Source organism: Caloenas nicobarica, chromosome 8 (genome assembly GCF_036013445.1).
Source record: "Caloenas nicobarica isolate bCalNic1 chromosome 8, bCalNic1.hap1, whole genome shotgun sequence".
Lineage (NCBI taxonomy): Eukaryota > Metazoa > Chordata > Aves > Columbiformes > Columbidae > Caloenas > Caloenas nicobarica.
In genome coordinates, this window is record NC_088252.1 from 24,187,173 (window position 1) to 24,204,756 (window position 17,584).

Here is a 17,584-nt window from a genome sequence, read left to right on the forward strand (position 1 = left end):
TCCCATGGATTTGCAACTATTAGAAGGGAATGGGCAGCAGAATGGGAGGAAGGTTCCCTTGCTTTGGGAACCAATGTAGAAAGTAGTTAGAAAAAATGCTGGGGAACGAGGGAGGGAGGAAAGAAATAGGAAGAGAGTGGTCCTGCTCCTAAAAGAGGAGGTTGAAATACCCCTCCTCTCTGAAATCCTGCGTATCACAGGTGTCTCCACTGAAGTAGGATGCCTGAGCATCCCGTCCTAGCAGGGTACAGTCCTGACATACAGATTGGCGCCGATGTCCCAGATCACATCCTTGTCCAGGATCTGAGAAATGCCACACAAGAAAACCCCTTCCAGGCAGGGATCTTGCCGGTGTTCCCACCCTGGGGTTAGAGGTATGAACGCAGCCCCCGTCAGCTCTGCAGTGAGCTGTGTGACACAGAGGACACGCACCCACCTGTGACACCACGGACATGGCATTTCCCCTCACATGCCCTTTGCCTCTGGTCTCTCTGGTGTACGGAGCATCCCTATAACACACCTCTCAGCTCAGACAAGCCTCCTCTCCTCTCAAGCCTGCACAGCCGTGAGACGAGTTGGCCAAATTAATTTGGTTGAAAATCAACCCCTCCCCTTAAAAAAAAAAAAAATGAGCCTGTCAGGATTTGTTTTCAGCCTGATCCGTTCCCTAATTTAACTCTGGTTGCACAGGGAGGGAGCGAAGCCACTCACCGGCAGGGCTGGACGGTTCCTTTGGGCAGCGGCACAGATTTCGATCAGCTCAAAGCAATCGCGAAACTGCAGCCTGAACTTCCAGTGACTCACTCAGAGAAGGGAAACTTCCTGGCTTGTGTGTTTGAGCATTTCTGGAAAAACTGCTATATTTGGCATGGAAAATAGGAAGGATTCCTCCGGCTGCTTGAAATAGGAGCAACAGAAATGACTCAATGGGCAGTTTAAGAGAGACGAACAAGGATGCTCTCTAAATTATTCATCGCGATTCTCCACGTTGTGTGTTTTGCCCACAACAGGCTCAAGGGTGCCTGCACACAGGATGGTCCAGGCTCTGCCAGGAAGATGTGCGATTTATTGCTCCAACAGCAATCCCGCCAATACACGTTTGCTGTATATTATTGACTACGGACATTATAGGGCAGCTTCACATCTGTTTACCAACAAATACTGCTCCTAAAGGTATGGCGTCGTGCTTATCGCTACACGTTGACCCAGCGTGAAAAATCTGCCAATTTATATTTTCATGACATCAGTAGCTAGAAATGCATTTCTTGCCAGCTTCAAACACTTTCAACTGTTTCATCTAGTATGCTGGGGAAAAAAAATGAAGAAACTGCTCTGCTGCAAATTACTGAAGTTGGTGGAGGGGGGGGGGCTATTTCTGAGGGTTTGAAATGGATTCTTATTCTCTCTCTCTCTTTTTTTTTTTTAATACTTGTCCAAATGGTTATTCAAATAGCTTGTTTGTTAAACTCCTGAGCTGGTAAATGAAAATTGTCATTTTCAGATCATAACAGCATCACCTAAAAGAAAAAAAAGATGTGAATAAATCCCAAGGAAAAAAAATCAACAACTTTTCATGAAAAATCAGTTAAAAAGAGAGGGCTGCAAACATTTCCCATTGGGTGAAATGCCAGCCAGCTCCTGGTTAGCGCATATTAAATTAAATACTCATTTTGGTCATGCACTGCTTTTATTGGTGGATTAAATATTGACAAATACGTCTAGCACAGGGAGATGCTTCACGCTGCAGCCTGAACAAAACCCGTGGCAGCTCTGTGTCAGCATTTTGGGTTGGAAAACCTTTTCCTCCTGCTTTTGAGATCTTGTGAGGCTGATGCCTGGGATCCACGAGGTGACAGCCATTGCAGGGGGGGCTCTCCTCTCCTCTTGGGACCCACCGATTCACAGTGTGGCCGTGCCAGTAGCGGGTGACAAGTCCCTCTGTCCTAATGCTCAGGGCAGGGAGCAGGGAGGGGACAGTTGGGTAGCGACAGGCTTTGGGGTCGAGGGACCTCTTAGAGCAGGGCAGTTGAATTTAATTCCTGCCGATTTCTATGCTGAATTCATCCAGTTGCTTTTCTCCTGTAAATTTTAAAGCCTTTCTCCATGCTCCCGCAGCAAGGAGGCCGCAGCTTGGCTATGGCAGAAGAGCTGTCCCTTTCGCTGGTGTGGAGATTGCTGCTTTCTGGTGGCTCCACGCTCCAGTGCAGGGAAGAGCTGGGCACCCACCTTGATTTTGCAGGCTTTTTTCTGCTCTTTCTGAGGGTGCAGCCGAGGGGGAACCGTCTCATACAGGAGGGTTTCAGCCTGGAAGTGGTGGCCTCCTTCCCATGGCTAGGAAGTGACCAGTCCCTACAGTGCTCTGGCAGCACAGGGGGGTGAGCAGGGAGGCGAGGGGAGCAGGGGAGCGCTCCCATCCCTGGCACTGCACGTGTTCAGCCCACCAGAAGCCCCAGGAAGGAGTAAGACATGCTGGCATCGTATCAGAGAGAAGGGGCTTGTCCAGGGCTCTGCATTTGCCTCTCGAATGCTGCCCCTGGAGATTCAGTAGCTGCTTGAGACTTCTGGCCCATCAATTATTTAATTCCCACTAGCCATGTGGTCTTCAGCCCCGAGTGCTCCTCTCCTCCGAACGCACAAGCCTGCGTGTGAGGAGAGCAGGAGGATGTGGTGACAGGGCTGGGCAGAGGGTCCCTGCCGGGAAGCCATGCAGAGGCACGGGGGACAGGTCCCACCAGCCGAAGCATTGAGCCGAGTGCTTCAGCCAGCATCTGCTCACCCAGCCGCACATCAGCTGCAGGGGCAGGTTCTTCTTCCGATCTCCTGGGATGACTCCGGGCAAGTCACCTCCCCACTCCGTGCCTCACTTTCCCCACCCGTAAAATGAGGCCGAAGATTTCACAACCAGGATGAGCTTTGGTGGCATCCACCGCCCGCCGCGGCAGCACACAAACGTGTGTGCGACATGGTGCTTTGCAATAAAATAACAGCGTGGCTCTCGCTCCTGCTCACAGGGGCTACACCATCATGAGGCCTCTTCAGTGGATCATTTAAGGCCAGTGGTCCCTGTTTGCTGCTGCTGCCCATGCTGGCTCAAGCTAAAGCAGCATGGCACGGCACGGCATGGCACGGTACGGCATGGCACGGTGGGCGCTGCTGGGTAGGCAGGACAAGCCGTGACACGCAGGCAGGCAGGCGGCTGGAGCTGGGTAGGTGTGTCGCTGTTACCCAATAAATAACTCAAGCCCTAAAGCAGCCCATTGTAATTACAGGGGCCCCGCGCAGATTGAAAACGAAGAAGAAGGAGAGAAAAAAAGGAAATCAAGGTTCAGTCTTCCCCAGGAGGTAGCGCGCCACGGGGGAAGCAATAGAGGGGAGCGGTGATTTATATCACTCCAGAGGAATTCTCCTTTCCAGCGCTGCCCCAGGCGCCGAACTGCCGCCAGGTTCAGCCGAGTTTCTCATCTGAATATGCATGAGCCAGTAATTAATTCTCTCTGATACCGATCCAGATTTGGGGTTGGTTTTGTGAGTGTGTGCGTGCGCACTGTGTCTGTCTTTTCCCAGGTGTGCCGTGCGGACGCGGCAAGGAGGGACGAGACGAAGGAGCGGCAGCTCTCCATGCAGTTGTCCCTGCAGGGTGACGGCCATCGGGGCAGGAGGGTGGCCCCAGCTGGGTGGGGAGCCCCATGGGGTGGCTCTGGGGGATGCCCTGCTGGGGAAAGCAGGAGGAAGGGGGATGGAGAGCAGAGCATGACTGGCGTCGTGTGCCTGGGACTGGCAAAACCTGCCCCAACACACATCCACCCTTGGGCACGTGCAGGAGGGTGTTTTCCCTCCACCTGAGGACATTGCAAAGCCCTCGTGTTTGCAAAGCGCTGGGAGAGGCAGGGAGGGAAGAGAATCTGGCCTCGCCTCCTCCCTCCCACCTTCCTCTCTTGCTCTCCTTTTAAATGTCTTCCGCACACCACTTTGAGCAGTGGGACGGGAGCCCCGAGGAGGGAAACCACGTCTCTGGCCCAAGGCCCAGGCCCGGGGCAGGGTGTGGGTGTGTAATCTCTGTGTGATAGGCCCTTGGCCTGAGTCTGGTGTTGTTCACTCAGGCTCGTAGTCACAACCAGCCTCCAAACCAGGGGAAAAAACCAGAAAACTTAGCAAAAGAGAGGAACAACTGTTTTCCAAGTTCCCCAAGCCCATGCCCTGGGACATGTGCCTTTTCTCTTTGCCCCTGGGGCAGGTTGCCCCCATACTCTCCTCACACTTTGCTTGAGAGAAAGGCAATAATCAGCTTTGCTGCCTTTAAACCCAGCCATGGGGCCCCGGCAGCCTGCCAGGGGTGAGCTGGGGCCATCCTGGCACGCAGGCAGGGAAGGACAGGGATTTGAGCACTGGGTCCCAGGCCACGGCATCGCTGGCGCCAGCCCTCGGCAGCCGGGGAGGTGATGCTGGGTCCCCACCTGCTGTTGTGGGCTCCCTGGAGAAGCCAGTGTCCCAAAACAGGGGCTCCCCCACATTCCGTAGGCAGGAGCGGGATTAGCAGGAGCACTGGGGTGTATTGCTGCCCTTGACCTGGCCCTGGCTCCTGGCAGCACCCAGCCGAGGGAGGCAGAGAAGGGTGCTCCCAGCTGGCTGGGTTGGTGGCTTCCTGGCGCCAGGGAGAAGTCAGGAAGCATCTTGGACATCAAGGGACCACGGTGGCATTGCCTGCTGGGGCCGGGGGACCTGGAGAGGACACACTTCCTCATATCCACCAGTCACGGAGGATGACCCCCCTAGAAACCTCTCCTCACTCTGTGGCTCCAGGCAGAGGCCCGAGGGGACACCGGTGGGACGGTGCCACGTCCTGCCTGCCACGTCCCACTCTGGGTGCCGGCAGTGGGGTGCAGAGCAGCCAGACTCCCCACATCCCTCTGAGGGATCCCTGCAAACGTCTCCAGGCTCGGTGAGGCCGGTGAGTCAGAGCACTGTTTTGCAACGCAGGGGGCAGAGCGCACGTCGGAGCAGGGACGGCCACGAGCTGAAGTGTGGGGCCTGTCTGGGCCTTTTGCAATCCCATGGGGAAAGGCGAAGTCGGTGTCTCCATCCCTTAATTAAAGGACACCACAGGGATCTGCTCCCTCCTGTTCACGTGGTTCGTGGGGACAGAGGAGCAGCAGCTGGGGACGTGGGGAAGAGGGTGGCCTTGCCAGCCCTGCCGTGGGGTGGCTGGTGCTCTCCAAGTGCAGCCTCTGCCTCCTGCGATGAGGTCTCAGCCTTGGCCCCATCATCTCACAAAGATGCTTTTTGGACATGTGAGCTGGCCTGAGTGCTCTATACACCTCCACTCCCCTTCTCTGAGTGAACACGAAGCTCCTTCCCACCTCCTCAACATCCTCCAGCCCCTCCAGCCCTGCTCCTCCATGCCCCACCGAGCAAGCAGCCACAAAGCCAGGGCCCCTGCACGCAACCCCTGTCCATCGAGGAACAGAAGGTGACACAGCCAGGATGTCATCTGTGCTGGCTTCACGTCCCGCATCACCAGCCTGACCTAGAAACACCACCACGTCTCGTGCGCCAGAGCCCGCGGATGCTGCAGGCTCATCCCTCTGTTTTTTCCAGAGCGGCTGAGTGACAGTTGCCCCTCCCCTGCCTCTCCGATGAGCGTAATGAGAATTTCCTCCGAGGAGCAGCTTGCTGCGACGAAATAATCGCCCGAGCAGCAGGATCTTTGCTGGGGATTAGAGAGCCTGCTACTTGCTGAGCTAGAGAAACGGCTGGCGAGGAGGAAAAACTCCTATCGTCTCCTCCGGCACCTCGACCCCTTTGCCAAAGTGATCGCCTGCCACAGACGGAGCGAGGTTCCCAGCCCTGGAAACTTCTGTCCCCGATGCTTGGGCACTTTTGCAAAGTCCCTTTCCACCCTCCTCCTCCTCTCCCACTCCCTGCCGTGCCGCTCCCCAGCCCGGGCCGGCGGGAGGGGTGGAGAAGAGGTAAAGCAGCAGCTGCCTTTTACAGGCAACAGTTTTTTTTTCGTCGTTTCTTTTTGGACTGCTGAGGCATAAAATGCCAAGCTGAGCCTGTTTCTTCCTGGCTTACGCGCCAGGGCACTCACCAGCTGGGCTGTCCCACTGCACAGAGGGACAGCGGCAAGGGCTATAGGTGGATTTCCGACATAGAGTGGTTTAAAGCAGTTTTTATTCCATTCTAGGCTCATGTTTTTGTTTGGTTTTTTTTTCCTTTTTCCTTTCTCTATCTTCTGTGCATCCTGGTGTGTCCATCCCTTGAGGATTCCTCATTTTCTTCCCCAAATACTCCAAGTCTTTTTTTTAACTGTTTGCAAAATGTGGGAACCCCAAGCCCAAACGAACATCGCTGGTTTGAGGAGAAGGGTTAAAGCCAAGTTATACTAGAAGTGCTTTACTTGAGGGCTGGGCTTGGGTGTGTGGGCTTTTTTTTTTTTTTTCCTCTTCTGGACACATTTAGACTCACCATCCGGCAGCTCCCCCGCTGGGCTGCGGCAGAGGGTGCTCCAGCCGTGTTAACGACCTGCCCCAAACCCACAGCCCCTGCCGAGTGTTTGTGGGAACAGCCGGCAGCTGCCCTCGTCTTGAACACACCAAGCCAGAGGTGAAGCCAGCAGCGATAAGAAACCCCGGGTTCCACAGCCCCGTCATCCCCCCCGTGCGCTGGGAGAGGCTCTCACCCCGCTCCCAACGCCAGGTCAGAGCGGGACACCCAACGTGAGAAACTCATTGTCCCCAAAAGGCCCTTCCTGACAAAACACCGGCTGCGAGCGGGGCACTGCTGTGCTGAGAGCGGCTCTGATGCAAAACGAGAGTTTCACAGGCTGGCAGCTGGCGAGGCGGCCGCGGGGCCGGGGACGCGGCCACCCCCGGCAAAAGGTCGGTCGGAGGGTCAGCGGCTGACACGAGGCCACGGCCACCACGGTGCTTCCCGCTGCTGCCACTGATCCCCCGCCGTGCCCTCCGGGCTGCTCCTGTGACGGGCAGGATGCCGTGGCTGAGGACAAAAGTCCTCCGTGGTGCAACCAGCCTGTTTGCGATGCTGCTGTGTTTTGTGGGAGGGACATTTTGTCCTGTGGCCTCGGCGTCCAGCCAGCGGGTGCGTGCGGGGCGGCCGGCGCCATGACGCCTTGTGCTGTGATGCCTGGTGCCAGGCGGCGTGGAAGCTGCCGTGGCTTCTCCGCAGCTTTCCTGAAGCTACGGGAGGAGCCCGGGGGGCAGCCCGGCTCTCAGTCCCCGGGAGAAGCCCCGCGGCAGCCCCCACGGGAGCCGTGCTCCTGCGGGGTGCCCCGTTCCTCCGGCCAGGCGGCCCCGGCTCCGCTCCAGCGCTCCGCCGCACTCCCGCTCCGGGTTTTCAAAACTACTCTACCTTCAACAGGCAGGCGCTTCAGCCAATAAAAAGCCGCAAAGCGTCAGCACAGCGTTCGCTCCGCGCTGCCGGCCAATCCTCATCGCTCGTTCCTTATATCCCGCCCTCCGAGGACAGGCTCTGCCGACTATTGCCTCGGCCTGGCGGCCATATTGAGTGTGGCAAGAGGCGCCTCTGCGTCCGGGGGGGCTTTTCCTCACCCCCTCGCCCCTTTCTTCGCGCCGTCCGCACCGGGAAGCGCTTAAGCGCGGCGCTGCCTCGCCTGTGGGGCCGTTGCGGGCCGCGGAGCAGCTCCCGGAATGTAGCAAAACCGTGTGGTTGCCTCACCAAGGGCTCTCGGCGCCATCTTGAGTGTGGCAGAGCCCCCTCGCTCTCCGCGGCGCTGCCCCGTTACCCCGGGGGGCTGGGGGGTCCCCGGGCCCGCGGCCGGGGCTGTCTGCGGTGGGGCTGCTCCCGGTGCGCGTCAAACCTTGAACTCTCGAAAGGTGTGCGTGTGTGGGGAGACAGGGGCGGCCTGGCTGTTGTTTTTGTTGCGTGTTTTTTTTTTTCTTGTTTTTTAAATTGTCAAATAAGCAAACGGGTGGGAAACCCGCATTTCAGCGCGGCCGCCGCCCCTCCCCCGCTCCCCCCGGGGCGGCGGTGGTTGTTGTGGCACAAGTTCCCGCGGCGCCGGGAACACGGCGCGGGGGGGAAGGAAGGGAAAGGGACCCCGGCGGCCACCGCGGGGACGGGGCTCCCCCGCACCACCCCACTGCTCCGGCACTACCGGCCGGACGCCGTTTCCCGGGCGGGGGAAGCAGCGCCGGTTCTCCCACGTTACTAGTATTATTATTATTTTGAACTCTTATTGTATTTTTCCTCCCCTCCGCGGGCGGGCGCGCACGCCTCCCACCCCTCCGCGGGCATGCGGGCTGGCTGCGGCGGGGAACTGGGTGGGGGGGAGAGGCGGTGAGCTCCTGCCCGCCGCCTCACACGGCGGGGCGGGGCGGAGGCGGCGGGGGCGGAGGCAGAGGGGCGGGCAGGGGGCGGGGGCTCTGCCGCCCACCGCCCCGCGCCTCGCCCACGCTGAGACCGGGCCCGAACTCATCGCCGCAGTGTCGGCGGCGCCGGCTCCTGCCGCTTTAAGCGGCCGTGCCCATTGTTTGCGCCGCGGCCAATGGGCGCCGGCGGCCGCGGCGCGCGCGGCCAATGGGCGCGGCGCGGGGCAGCGCGCGCGCCGCCCCCGGCTCTATAAGAGGGCCCGTGGCGCCGCGTGAGTCCCCACTGGCTCGCGCAAAGCCATTTTGCCATTGTTCTGCCCGCGCCGCCGCCCGCGCCGCCACAGCCCCGCACGCCCCCGCCATGTCCGACACGGCCGTGGACACCAGCGCCGAGATCTCCGCCAAGGTGAGCCGCCGCCCCGCGCATCGCCCCCCGCTTGCCGCCGCTTTTTTTTTTTTTCTGTATTTTTTTTCTAAGCGCGGTGGGGTTTTTTTCGCATTTTTTTTTACATTTTTCCCTTTTTAATTTTTTTTTTTTTTTTACCCCCTTCGCCTTCCCGCTTGTCTTCCCCCCGCCTTCCCTCCCCCTTCCCCCGCCCCCCGCGCTGAAGTTGGCGGTGGGGCTCGGTGCGGAGCCGCCGCCGCCGCGCTCGCTGTGCGGAGCAGCCTGCGCCGTTTCTTTGTCTACAGCGTGCGGGAAACGTGCTCGCCGCCCTCGCCGGTGCTGCGTGTCTCGCCGCGCCGGGCTCCGCGGCCCGCTCCCTCCCGGGGACCCCTGTGGCTGTGGGGCCGTCCCGCCGCGGAGGGGCTCGGTGTGTGTAGAGCACGGTTTGCGCCTCGGCCTCCGTCTCCGTCGGGGGGATGGCGGCGGCGGGCAGCGCTCGCCTCATTCAGTCCGCTGCGGGAGCTTGACAGCCCCGTCAAACTTGGATCGCGCTCGGCGCCGTCGGTGCGGGGGGGGAGCGCCCCGGAACGTGCACAGGAGTGGGGGGGGGGGGCGGGTAGTGACTGTTGTGGAGTTGCTCCCTAAAAGCCGACGGGTTGGCGGATGCTATTTCGGAGTTGCACCTGGCTGATGCGGTGTGAAGGGGGGGCAATTGCTGTGTCGGTGTTACCCCCAGAGGAGAGGGGGGGCAGTTACTATTTCGGAGTTTCCCCCCCCCTCTTCCGGGAGGCGGGGGAGGGGGGGCAGTTACTGTGTCGGAGCTGCCCCGGATGGGGGGGGTGCTATTTCGGAGTCGCCCCCGGAGGCGATGCCGTGGGGGCAGAGGGCTTTGCTGGTGCTGCCCCCGGAGGCGGGGGAGGGGAGCAGTTGCTATTTTCGGAGTTGCCCCAGCAGGAGTAGATCCCGCGGCGGAACTGCCCCGGGTGCGCTGGGGCAGCGGGGCTGGGGGCTTCGGATCGAGCTCCTCGCGGCAGGATAACTTTGCGAGTCGGAGATGGGAAGCGCCGGTACCGGTCGGGAGAGGCTTTCCCGGGAGTCCCCGCTGCGGCTCCCGGTGCCCGCCTTTGTCTGCGAGCGGCGGCGGAGCGTCCCCCGGGGCAGCCGGGCACCCGGGCGGGCTGCGCTCCCGACCGGGCCGCGGCGGCCGTGCGCCCTGTCGAACCCGGGGCCACGGCCGGGTCCTCCCGCCGCTGCCGGGAAAGTTGCGGGAGGAGACTCGAGTCGACCTGGGTGGGTGCGTGGGTTGGGGGCGGCCGTGCCGGGGGGGGCCTCTGCGCCCTGGCCGGCACCGGGTCGTGCCGCTCCCGGGGAAAGCGGGGCTGGAGGGAGTGAAAAAAATCCGAACAAGGACGAGGGTTTACGAAAAACAACCAACAATACGCCGTTTCTGGCAGATTTCGATTTCACTTCTGTTTCCCGCTCCCGCAGCCGTACCCCCCCCCCCCCCGCCCTGCCTCCGCTCCGGGGCTGCGCCGCCGTCCCCGCTGCCTCCGGTTCTCCCGGAGCTGGGGAGCGACGAGGCGGGTCGATCCCCATCCCTCCCCGGGGGAGCGGGGCCAAGTTTGCCGTTAACCTTCCCCTGCCCTTTAAAGGGGGCCCTCGTCCCCGGCTCGCCCTCCCGGGGCGTCGGGGATCCGTGCTGCGGGGCGGGCGGAGGCGCGCACGGCCGCAAGGTGACCCCCCCCCCCCCCATACCCCCAGTGGCGGGGGCAAAGCGCGGAGGCACCGGGGCCGTTCGCCCTCGTCCCGCCTTGCCGTCCGGCGCGCTCTCGGGAGGCGGGGAAAGGGGTGGGGGGGTCCCGCCCCGCCCGGGCGGTGGCTCCGCTCCGAGCGCCGCCCCCGGCTGCGCCGCCGTGCCGCGGGGCGCCCACCACGTGCGGCCCTGCCCGCGCCGCCCCCTGGGAGCCGGAGTCCTCCGCGCCGCCCCGGCCGGGACTACACTTCCCGGCAGCCCGCGGGGCGCCGGGCCGGCGCGCTGGCGGGCGGCCAATCAGAGAGGCGCGGAGAGTGGCGCGCGGTTTGAACGGCGGCCGGGCGCGTGGCGGCGCGGGCGCGCCCCCTGCCGGCGGGAGGCGGCTCCTCCGCGCACACGAGTGGACGCGGCTCCGGGGCGGGGGGCACCGGGATCCTGCCTCTTTCCCACCGGGATCCTGCCCTCTCCCCACCGGGAGCCGCGGCTGCACCCCGGGAGCAGAGCAGGAGCGAAGGTAGAGGTCCCCAGGCAGCTGGCGTATGACTAAACACCATCGCTATTTTATGGACAAACAGCCTTGCCACACCTATAATTAGAGGCTCTGTCAAAGCTTTGGAGCTAAAGCAGTCCTGCCACACGGACTCCTGCTTTGGAGGCTGCTGCACACATCTGTTTGTGTTGGACTGGGCCTGGGGAAAGAGAAGCTGTGGTCCTCTCTGCAACCCTGTTGCGAGCACAAACTTCATGACCTGGCATCCTGATGGTCGTTAAACTGAGAGTGTCTTTGGTGGTGCGGGAAAGGTCAGGGCTGGAGATCTGTCCAGCTAAAAATCCCTGAGAATGAGTTGTTCCTTTACCGGGAGAATTGCTTACGTTTTGTGAACGGCTCTCTTTGAAAAGAACCATTGGGCACAGTGAGACGTGGAAACTCTGACTGCCTGATTTGCTCTGTGTTTAACTTAGGAAATGTTTTGTCGCCCTCATGCCCGTGTGCCTGATCTGAGGCGGTGGCTGCCAAACGAAGCGGCGAGGCGGTGCCTGAGGGGTTAAATGGCTGTGATCGGGGAATAGGGGACCAGGAGCTGCTGATGGTGTGAAACTGGTGGAACTGGGCAGTGCGGGGGAGATGGCCTGGGATTTGTGTGTGAGCAGTGAAGCAGGAGGGAGCTTATGTTTTTGTTTCACCCCAAACTCTCAGGATGCTGGTTTGATTGGATGAGGTTTGATCAACAGGTGTAGCCGCCCCAAAGCTCGCTTCCAAATTAAGTCCTTCCTCGGTGTGCTGGTAAGCTGGGTTCAAATAACCCGGCGGTCTAAAAGCCCTGCGCTGTCTCACCTAAGCGCAGCCTGCGGGGTGTTGGAAATCATCCCAAAACAGGGCAGCAGTGACGCTGCCAGGGCTGCGCTCTTGCCCCGGCGTTCCCACGAGGAAGTGACAGTGGTGACAGTGGCTCGGCGGGAGGGAAAGTGCCCGCGGGGAGGGGGCAGAGCGGCGGAGGAAGAGGAAGCTGCCGATGACTTTTAAACACCTCATGGTCGCTGCCGAAGCACTGGCCTCGGGGAAGGGCCTCTCTGCTTTCCTTGGCTGGAGAAACGCTCCTTGTGCTGAAGGATCTCGCTCCAGCTGATGGAGGAACAGAAGGGGAGGAGGATGCAAGCGGAGATGCCAGTGTTAAATCCAAGCGCTCTTTATGCGGGAACATAAAGTTGGATCCTCTCAGCCTGTTTGCTGAGCGACTTGGCATGACATTTTGACAGTGATCAATAGCAAAAGCACACGATCTCCTGCTCTCCTCGCGATGGAGGTTTGAACTGAACTAGCCAGGAGCAGTATAAAAATAGACCATTAAAAAAAAAAAATTTTCCCCCACCCCATCCTGTTACACTTAAAGCCACGGGCCGGATTTTGGAGTCTCCTCTCTGCTGCTGCGAGAAACACCAGGCGTGTGATATTTGCTGTATGATTTTCCCCGGGCAGGGCAGAGACCGCCGTCCCTGCTGACAGGCGCTGGGGTTTGTTCCTATTGCGGACGTCGGGATGGCGGAGCCCGAGCGTTGGACGGGGCTGCCGGCTCTCCGTGGCGTTGCAGGAGCTTGCGTGGACTGTGCTAAGATGGGCAATCAGCCAGCGCTGCTGCTGTTGAGCATACACAGGCGGCCAGCTCCGCGGGTTTGGTAGCTCGGAGGTGAAACAGAGCAGTCTCTTTTTTAGATAGCTGCTCTCCCGGCAAGGCTGATTTGGATTGAGGTTCGCCCCCGTGCTCTCCTGTTCCCAAGGAGGAGCCCAGAACGTGGCGACCAAATCGCAGAGCAAATCGGTGTAGAGAAACCAGCTCCCGTGCGCTCTCAGACTCTTTTTTTTTCACGCTTAATCTGCAGCTTTTCTGACCCAGGCACCTGGAATTGGAGTGACTTCTCTGCTTTTCTGCTCCTTCCAGGATCTAAAAGAGAAGAAGGAAGTTGTTGAAGAAACAGAAAATGGCAGAGATGCACCAGCCAACGGCAACGCTGTGAGTATGGCTGAGATCTGCAAGCAGAGGCAGCCCTAATGCCAGTGCTTTCTTATTTTCCTCCCCTTTCTTGCTTTTGCGGTGAGCTTGTCCCCAGCCCTGTCGGAGAGGGGACCCTTCCAAATGGCAGCACTACGCTGTGCAGAGCCCTCCAGCCTCTGGGGCTTCAGGTCCAATAGCCGTTCCGAGCCTGTGGGCAGTTCATGTGTGTGCAGAAGGGAAAGCTGGGCTCGAATCCTTTCCCTGAAAGCCGCGTGAGGCTGGTCCAGTGCTACCTGCTTCCTAGGCACTGGAAAAGGAGAGGAAGAAAAAAAAGGAAACAAAAAAACCCCCAAACCCTACAGTTACAGTGTTACAATCAATTGAGCAGGGGAAACACATTGTGTACAAGTAAACCCGGTTGGTTTCCTATTTTTAACATGCTGGGGGAAATTCACTCTGCTGCATTTCTGTGTGTCACAAGAGCCTTTGCAGTCTTTGTCTTTGCATCAAAGCTGCAGCTCTGAGTTACTCTGGACTCAATCCTTCATGCCCAGGCTGCCCGTGTCGTGCGGAGGTGGGTGGGATGCGGGTCTGGGGCTCCGGTGGGCTGGTGCTTTGGGCAGGAAAGGTGGGGACACACGCTTCCGCTGAACAGCTCTTCCCCCTTCTCCCTTCCCCGGCGCATTTTTTTCTAAGTGATGTTTTGTCTTGCCAAGGAGAACGAGGAAAACGGAGAGCAGGAGGCTGACAACGAAGTAGATGAAGAGGAGGAGGAAGGTGGCGAGGAAGAGGACGAGGAGGAAGAGGGTGATGGTAACTTTCTTTGTTCCCCCCACCCCTGCCCTGGACGGCAGGCTCACCAGAGCATCTGCCCCTCGCCGCTGGCGCCGGGTGGCTCTCGCCAGCCGGGCTCAGTCCTTCCTCGCTCGCCGGTGCCACCAGCACTGGGAGTGAAGTCAGCTTTGAAACCATTCCAGCAGGCTGAGGGCAGATTCCTTCCTTCCTCCCTCCTCTGGCCAGACGGCACCGTACCGCGGCGCTGAATACGCGCATTAGCCCTTCTGCACGAGTCATAAAACCTGCCCTTGGCTCTTGCGATCACAACCGCTGCTGCAGATGCGAGTTCTGGCCGGTGGGACGGGGACAGCCCTGGACAGCCGTGCCTTGGCACAAGGGATAGGTCACCATCCTTGTTCATGAAGCAGCGTGAGCGGGGGCTGATCCCCTCTCCCAGCCTTTCTCTGGGCTGGGTGCCATGTAAAGCGGGCAGGGGAACCTGCAGCGCTTCCCTGCTCCTCCAGCAGGAGCGGGCGGACTTGCTTTAATCGTGGCCTCTCCGCAGTGTCCTGCGTCTCCCTGCCCTCCCCTGCTCCCCGACCTGGCCCAGCCTGGAGGTGGGTTTTGGCAGCAGTGACTTGCTGAATCACTTCTCACCCTCCCTGCTATTATGTTGGTGGTTTGGTTTTTTTTTGCCCCAAGATCTACTTGGATGAATAACGTTGTTTATTTTTATCACTCGTTAAGGCTGGCAGAAAACCATTCTTGTTATGCTGAGATGAACTCAAGGCCCTTGATTAGCTGTTACTAGGTTAATCCTCTGTGAATTTTTGGTTTACATGCTGACCTACTAACCTGTGGGTTAGTTTTGGGAGATGGGGACAGGGCTAGAAATGTACCAAGTGTTAGGCCAGTGCCTATTTGGACGGTGTAAGCAGGTGAAGCTGCCTCCTTTGGGGTCGCACTCTGGTCTCAGCAGCCTGCTGTCTGTGTCCTTTGGTGTGAACTGGCTCACTGGGGGAAAACTGGGAATTGTGGCTGTGTTCATACTCAGGATTTTAACCCCTGGGGACAGAGCACGGTGCAGCCACATGCTGTCCTGAGCCCATCTACCTCCAACCTTGCTTTGGGGTGGAAAAGCGAGGAATACTCACCTCTCCCTGCTCACATTGGGCAGGAGGGGGATGCAGCAGGTGCGTGTGTGGAGTGGAAGTGTTGCTTGGATACTGCTGTGACAAGCCTGGGGAGCTTCGGTCCCACAGCGCCAGCTCCGCTCTTCCCAGCCCGCCGAGCGCGGGCACGGTTTGGCAGCCGGTGCTGGAGACGTGAGCACCTTGCTGGGATCCTGCATGGGCTGTGTCCGTGCCCGCTGCCCTTGAGTGATCCCTGCCCGAGAGCTGCACCTGAGCTGCTGAACGCTGCAGGAGAGAGATTTAAACGCAGCAAGTGCAGCTTGCATCAGCTTTTTTTTTTTTCTTCTTCTTCCCCTGCCAACCCTCGAAGCCAAACTTCATCCTGGAGTTTGACAGCAGAGGGGAGCTTGAGGGTGTATTTTTCTCACCCTTCTCCCCATCCCATCTCGTTATTTGCTTTGCTTAAAGCAGCTCAAAGAACTAAAAATGCTCCCAATCAGCTTGGCGCTGTCACCTGACCCGCCGGCCGGCCTGGTGTGTGTGGTGGCTGCCGGGGTGTTGATCCATCACCAGGAGCTAATCTCGGCCCTTCCCGCCGCAGGGGCCGCCCTCTGGCTGAGCACACGCTGGGAAGGGAGGATGGGCTGACCTTAATCCCCCCGGCTGTCTATACGTGTGGCTTGTGGCGGTGGTTTAAAGCCAGCTTACAGGCCTTAACGCTCTAAGTTTTAGTAGGGTCTCCTGTTACACAAGAGGTTTGTCTCGGCAGCCGAGAGGTTGTTCTTCCTCCAGGACCTCTGGTCTTGCCCCTGACCCCCCCAAAACTGGCTGACCGTGGTAGACTTGGTTGTTCTGATCCACTGGCCTACTTGAGCTCGAAGTGGGTCAAAGCCCAGAGCTCTGCTCATCCTCTCTGACTGCAAGATAACTTGGTAGCATTTGTTCGCTGTTCTGATAATTAGAAAGTGTTCTGACTCAGAACTAATGCGTTCTGGCTCTCTTAACTCATTAAAGATGGACTAATAGCTGCGAAGGGAAGCAGAAGTAATCTGGAGCAGTTAGGCAGAGCAGCTACTAGGTAGTTTTTCCTTTTTTTTCCTGTGATTTCAGCACTCATGCTAGGTGCTGCTTTTGCTGTCCTGTTGCCTGTGGTACAAATGGGGTGCGATCCAGGCTCAGAGCTGCAAATCCTTGTTTCCCCTTTGGGTCACATCAGTTGGGGGGTGCCTCAAAAGCCCCTGTTTCTTCAGGCACTCGCTGTCCTGAGATGGGGCACTGGGCATCACCATGTGGGGCTGAGCCAGGATTAAACCCAGAGGTGCTGGAGCCCTGCGAGAGGATCTTATGTTCCTGTCCTTCTCCATGCAGGTGAGGAAGAAGACGGCGATGAAGATGATGAAGCCGAGGGAGCCACAGGCAAGCGGGCAGCTGAGGATGATGAGGTAGGGAAGACTGGCCAGCCCCTCACAGCTGCACAGAGGGTTTGGGGGGGTGTCGGTGGGGCCAGACTGGCTCTGGGGCTGGGATGCTGTATCTGTGCGCTCCCTGTGCCTCTCCAGGGACACGTCCCGGTTCTGTTTATACGTTGGCCTCGTTAGTGGGGTGTCTGCTCTGGCTATGGGGAGCCCCAGGGTGCTCATGCAGGGGAGCTCCCCAAGCTGGCTGCAAGAGACCATTTTGCATGTGGGGGAAACACTTGTGTTGCTCTGTCCTTGTCCCTGAGCAGGAGAGGGACCCAAAACCCTCTCTCTCCTGCCTTGATGTGGCTCTCGCCAGCCCCCCTGTTCCCCATTCCCTCTCCTAACGCCTTTGCTTTTGCCCCCCAGGATGACGATGTCGATCCCAAGAAGCAGAAAACCGATGAAGATGACTAGGCAGCAAATTATTATTATTATTTTTTTTTTTTTTAAATAAGGAGGAAAACAACAAAAAAGGCCAGCGCGTCCTCTTCACCCTTGGGAGCCCCCTTCCCTCCCAGTGCAACCCCCTCCCCACACAGCCCTCCCCTTTCCTCCCCGCTCCGCCGTGGTCATCCTCACCAAGTAGAGTGAACCCCGTCCCTGGCCCCCCCGGCGCGGCGCTGCCACTCAACGAACATACGAAACGATTCGCCCGTTAGCAGGGAGAGAAAACCCCCCTTTCCCCACAGACCCCCTCCCCCCCAAGCACCAAAACTTCAAGGCCCTGCTTTCTTTCTTAAAAGTACTTTAAAGGAGAATTTGTTTGTATTTTTTATTTACATTTTATATTTTTGTACATATTGTTAGGAGGTCCGCCATTTTTAAGTGATCTCGGATTGACCAAAAGGGGGGCTTTGAAGTGTATATCTCTCTTGTTACCTATCTCTGACTTTACTTGTGGTGTGACCAGGCCCAAACCATTATCTCAAAGGAGAATAAAACAAAACCTTGTAAAAAAAATTAAAAAAAAAAAGACAAAAATGCAAAAAAAAAAATTTACAATCTTATTCTGAGCATTCCAGTAACTTTTTTTTTGTGTATGTACTTTAGCTGTACCATAGATCGTGGTTTGTATGAGGTGGCAAGGCCAAAGATAAAAAGGTTTTTTTTTTTTTTTTTCTGTCTATGAAGTTGCTGTTTATTTTTTTCTTTTTTTTTTGGCCTGTTTGATGTATGTGTGAAACAATGTTGTCCAACAATAAACCGGAATTTTATTTTGCTGAGTTGTCCTAACAA

General features: G+C 58.3%; 1 protein-coding gene across 1 annotated transcript; it reads left to right on the top strand.

The window, feature by feature from the left end:
* Positions 1–8,556: 8,556 nt before the first annotated feature.
* On the top strand, positions 8,557–17,584 carry PTMA (prothymosin alpha). The gene is made up of 5 exons (XM_065640521.1): positions 8,557–8,754; positions 12,925–12,996; positions 13,698–13,791; positions 16,257–16,330; positions 16,715–17,584. The coding sequence occupies exons 1-5, from the start codon at positions 8,557–8,559 to the stop codon at positions 16,760–16,762; spliced, it is 486 nt and encodes a 161-aa protein (XP_065496593.1). The 3' UTR covers positions 16,763–17,584.

What these genes read in the sequence shown, in the direction of transcription:
- PTMA (XM_065640521.1), top strand. Translation starts at nt 8,557, where the DNA reads ATGGGCGCGGCGCGGGGCAGCGCGCGCGCCGCCCCCGGCTCTATAAGA. An exon ending in CGAGGAGGAAGAGGGTGATG is followed by an intron (nt 13,792 to 16,256) that starts GTAACTTTCTTT and finishes TTCTCCATGCAG; the next exon opens with GTGAGGAAGAAGACGGCGAT. An exon ending in GGGCAGCTGAGGATGATGAG is followed by an intron (nt 16,331 to 16,714) that starts GTAGGGAAGACT and finishes TTTGCCCCCCAG; the next exon opens with GATGACGATGTCGATCCCAA.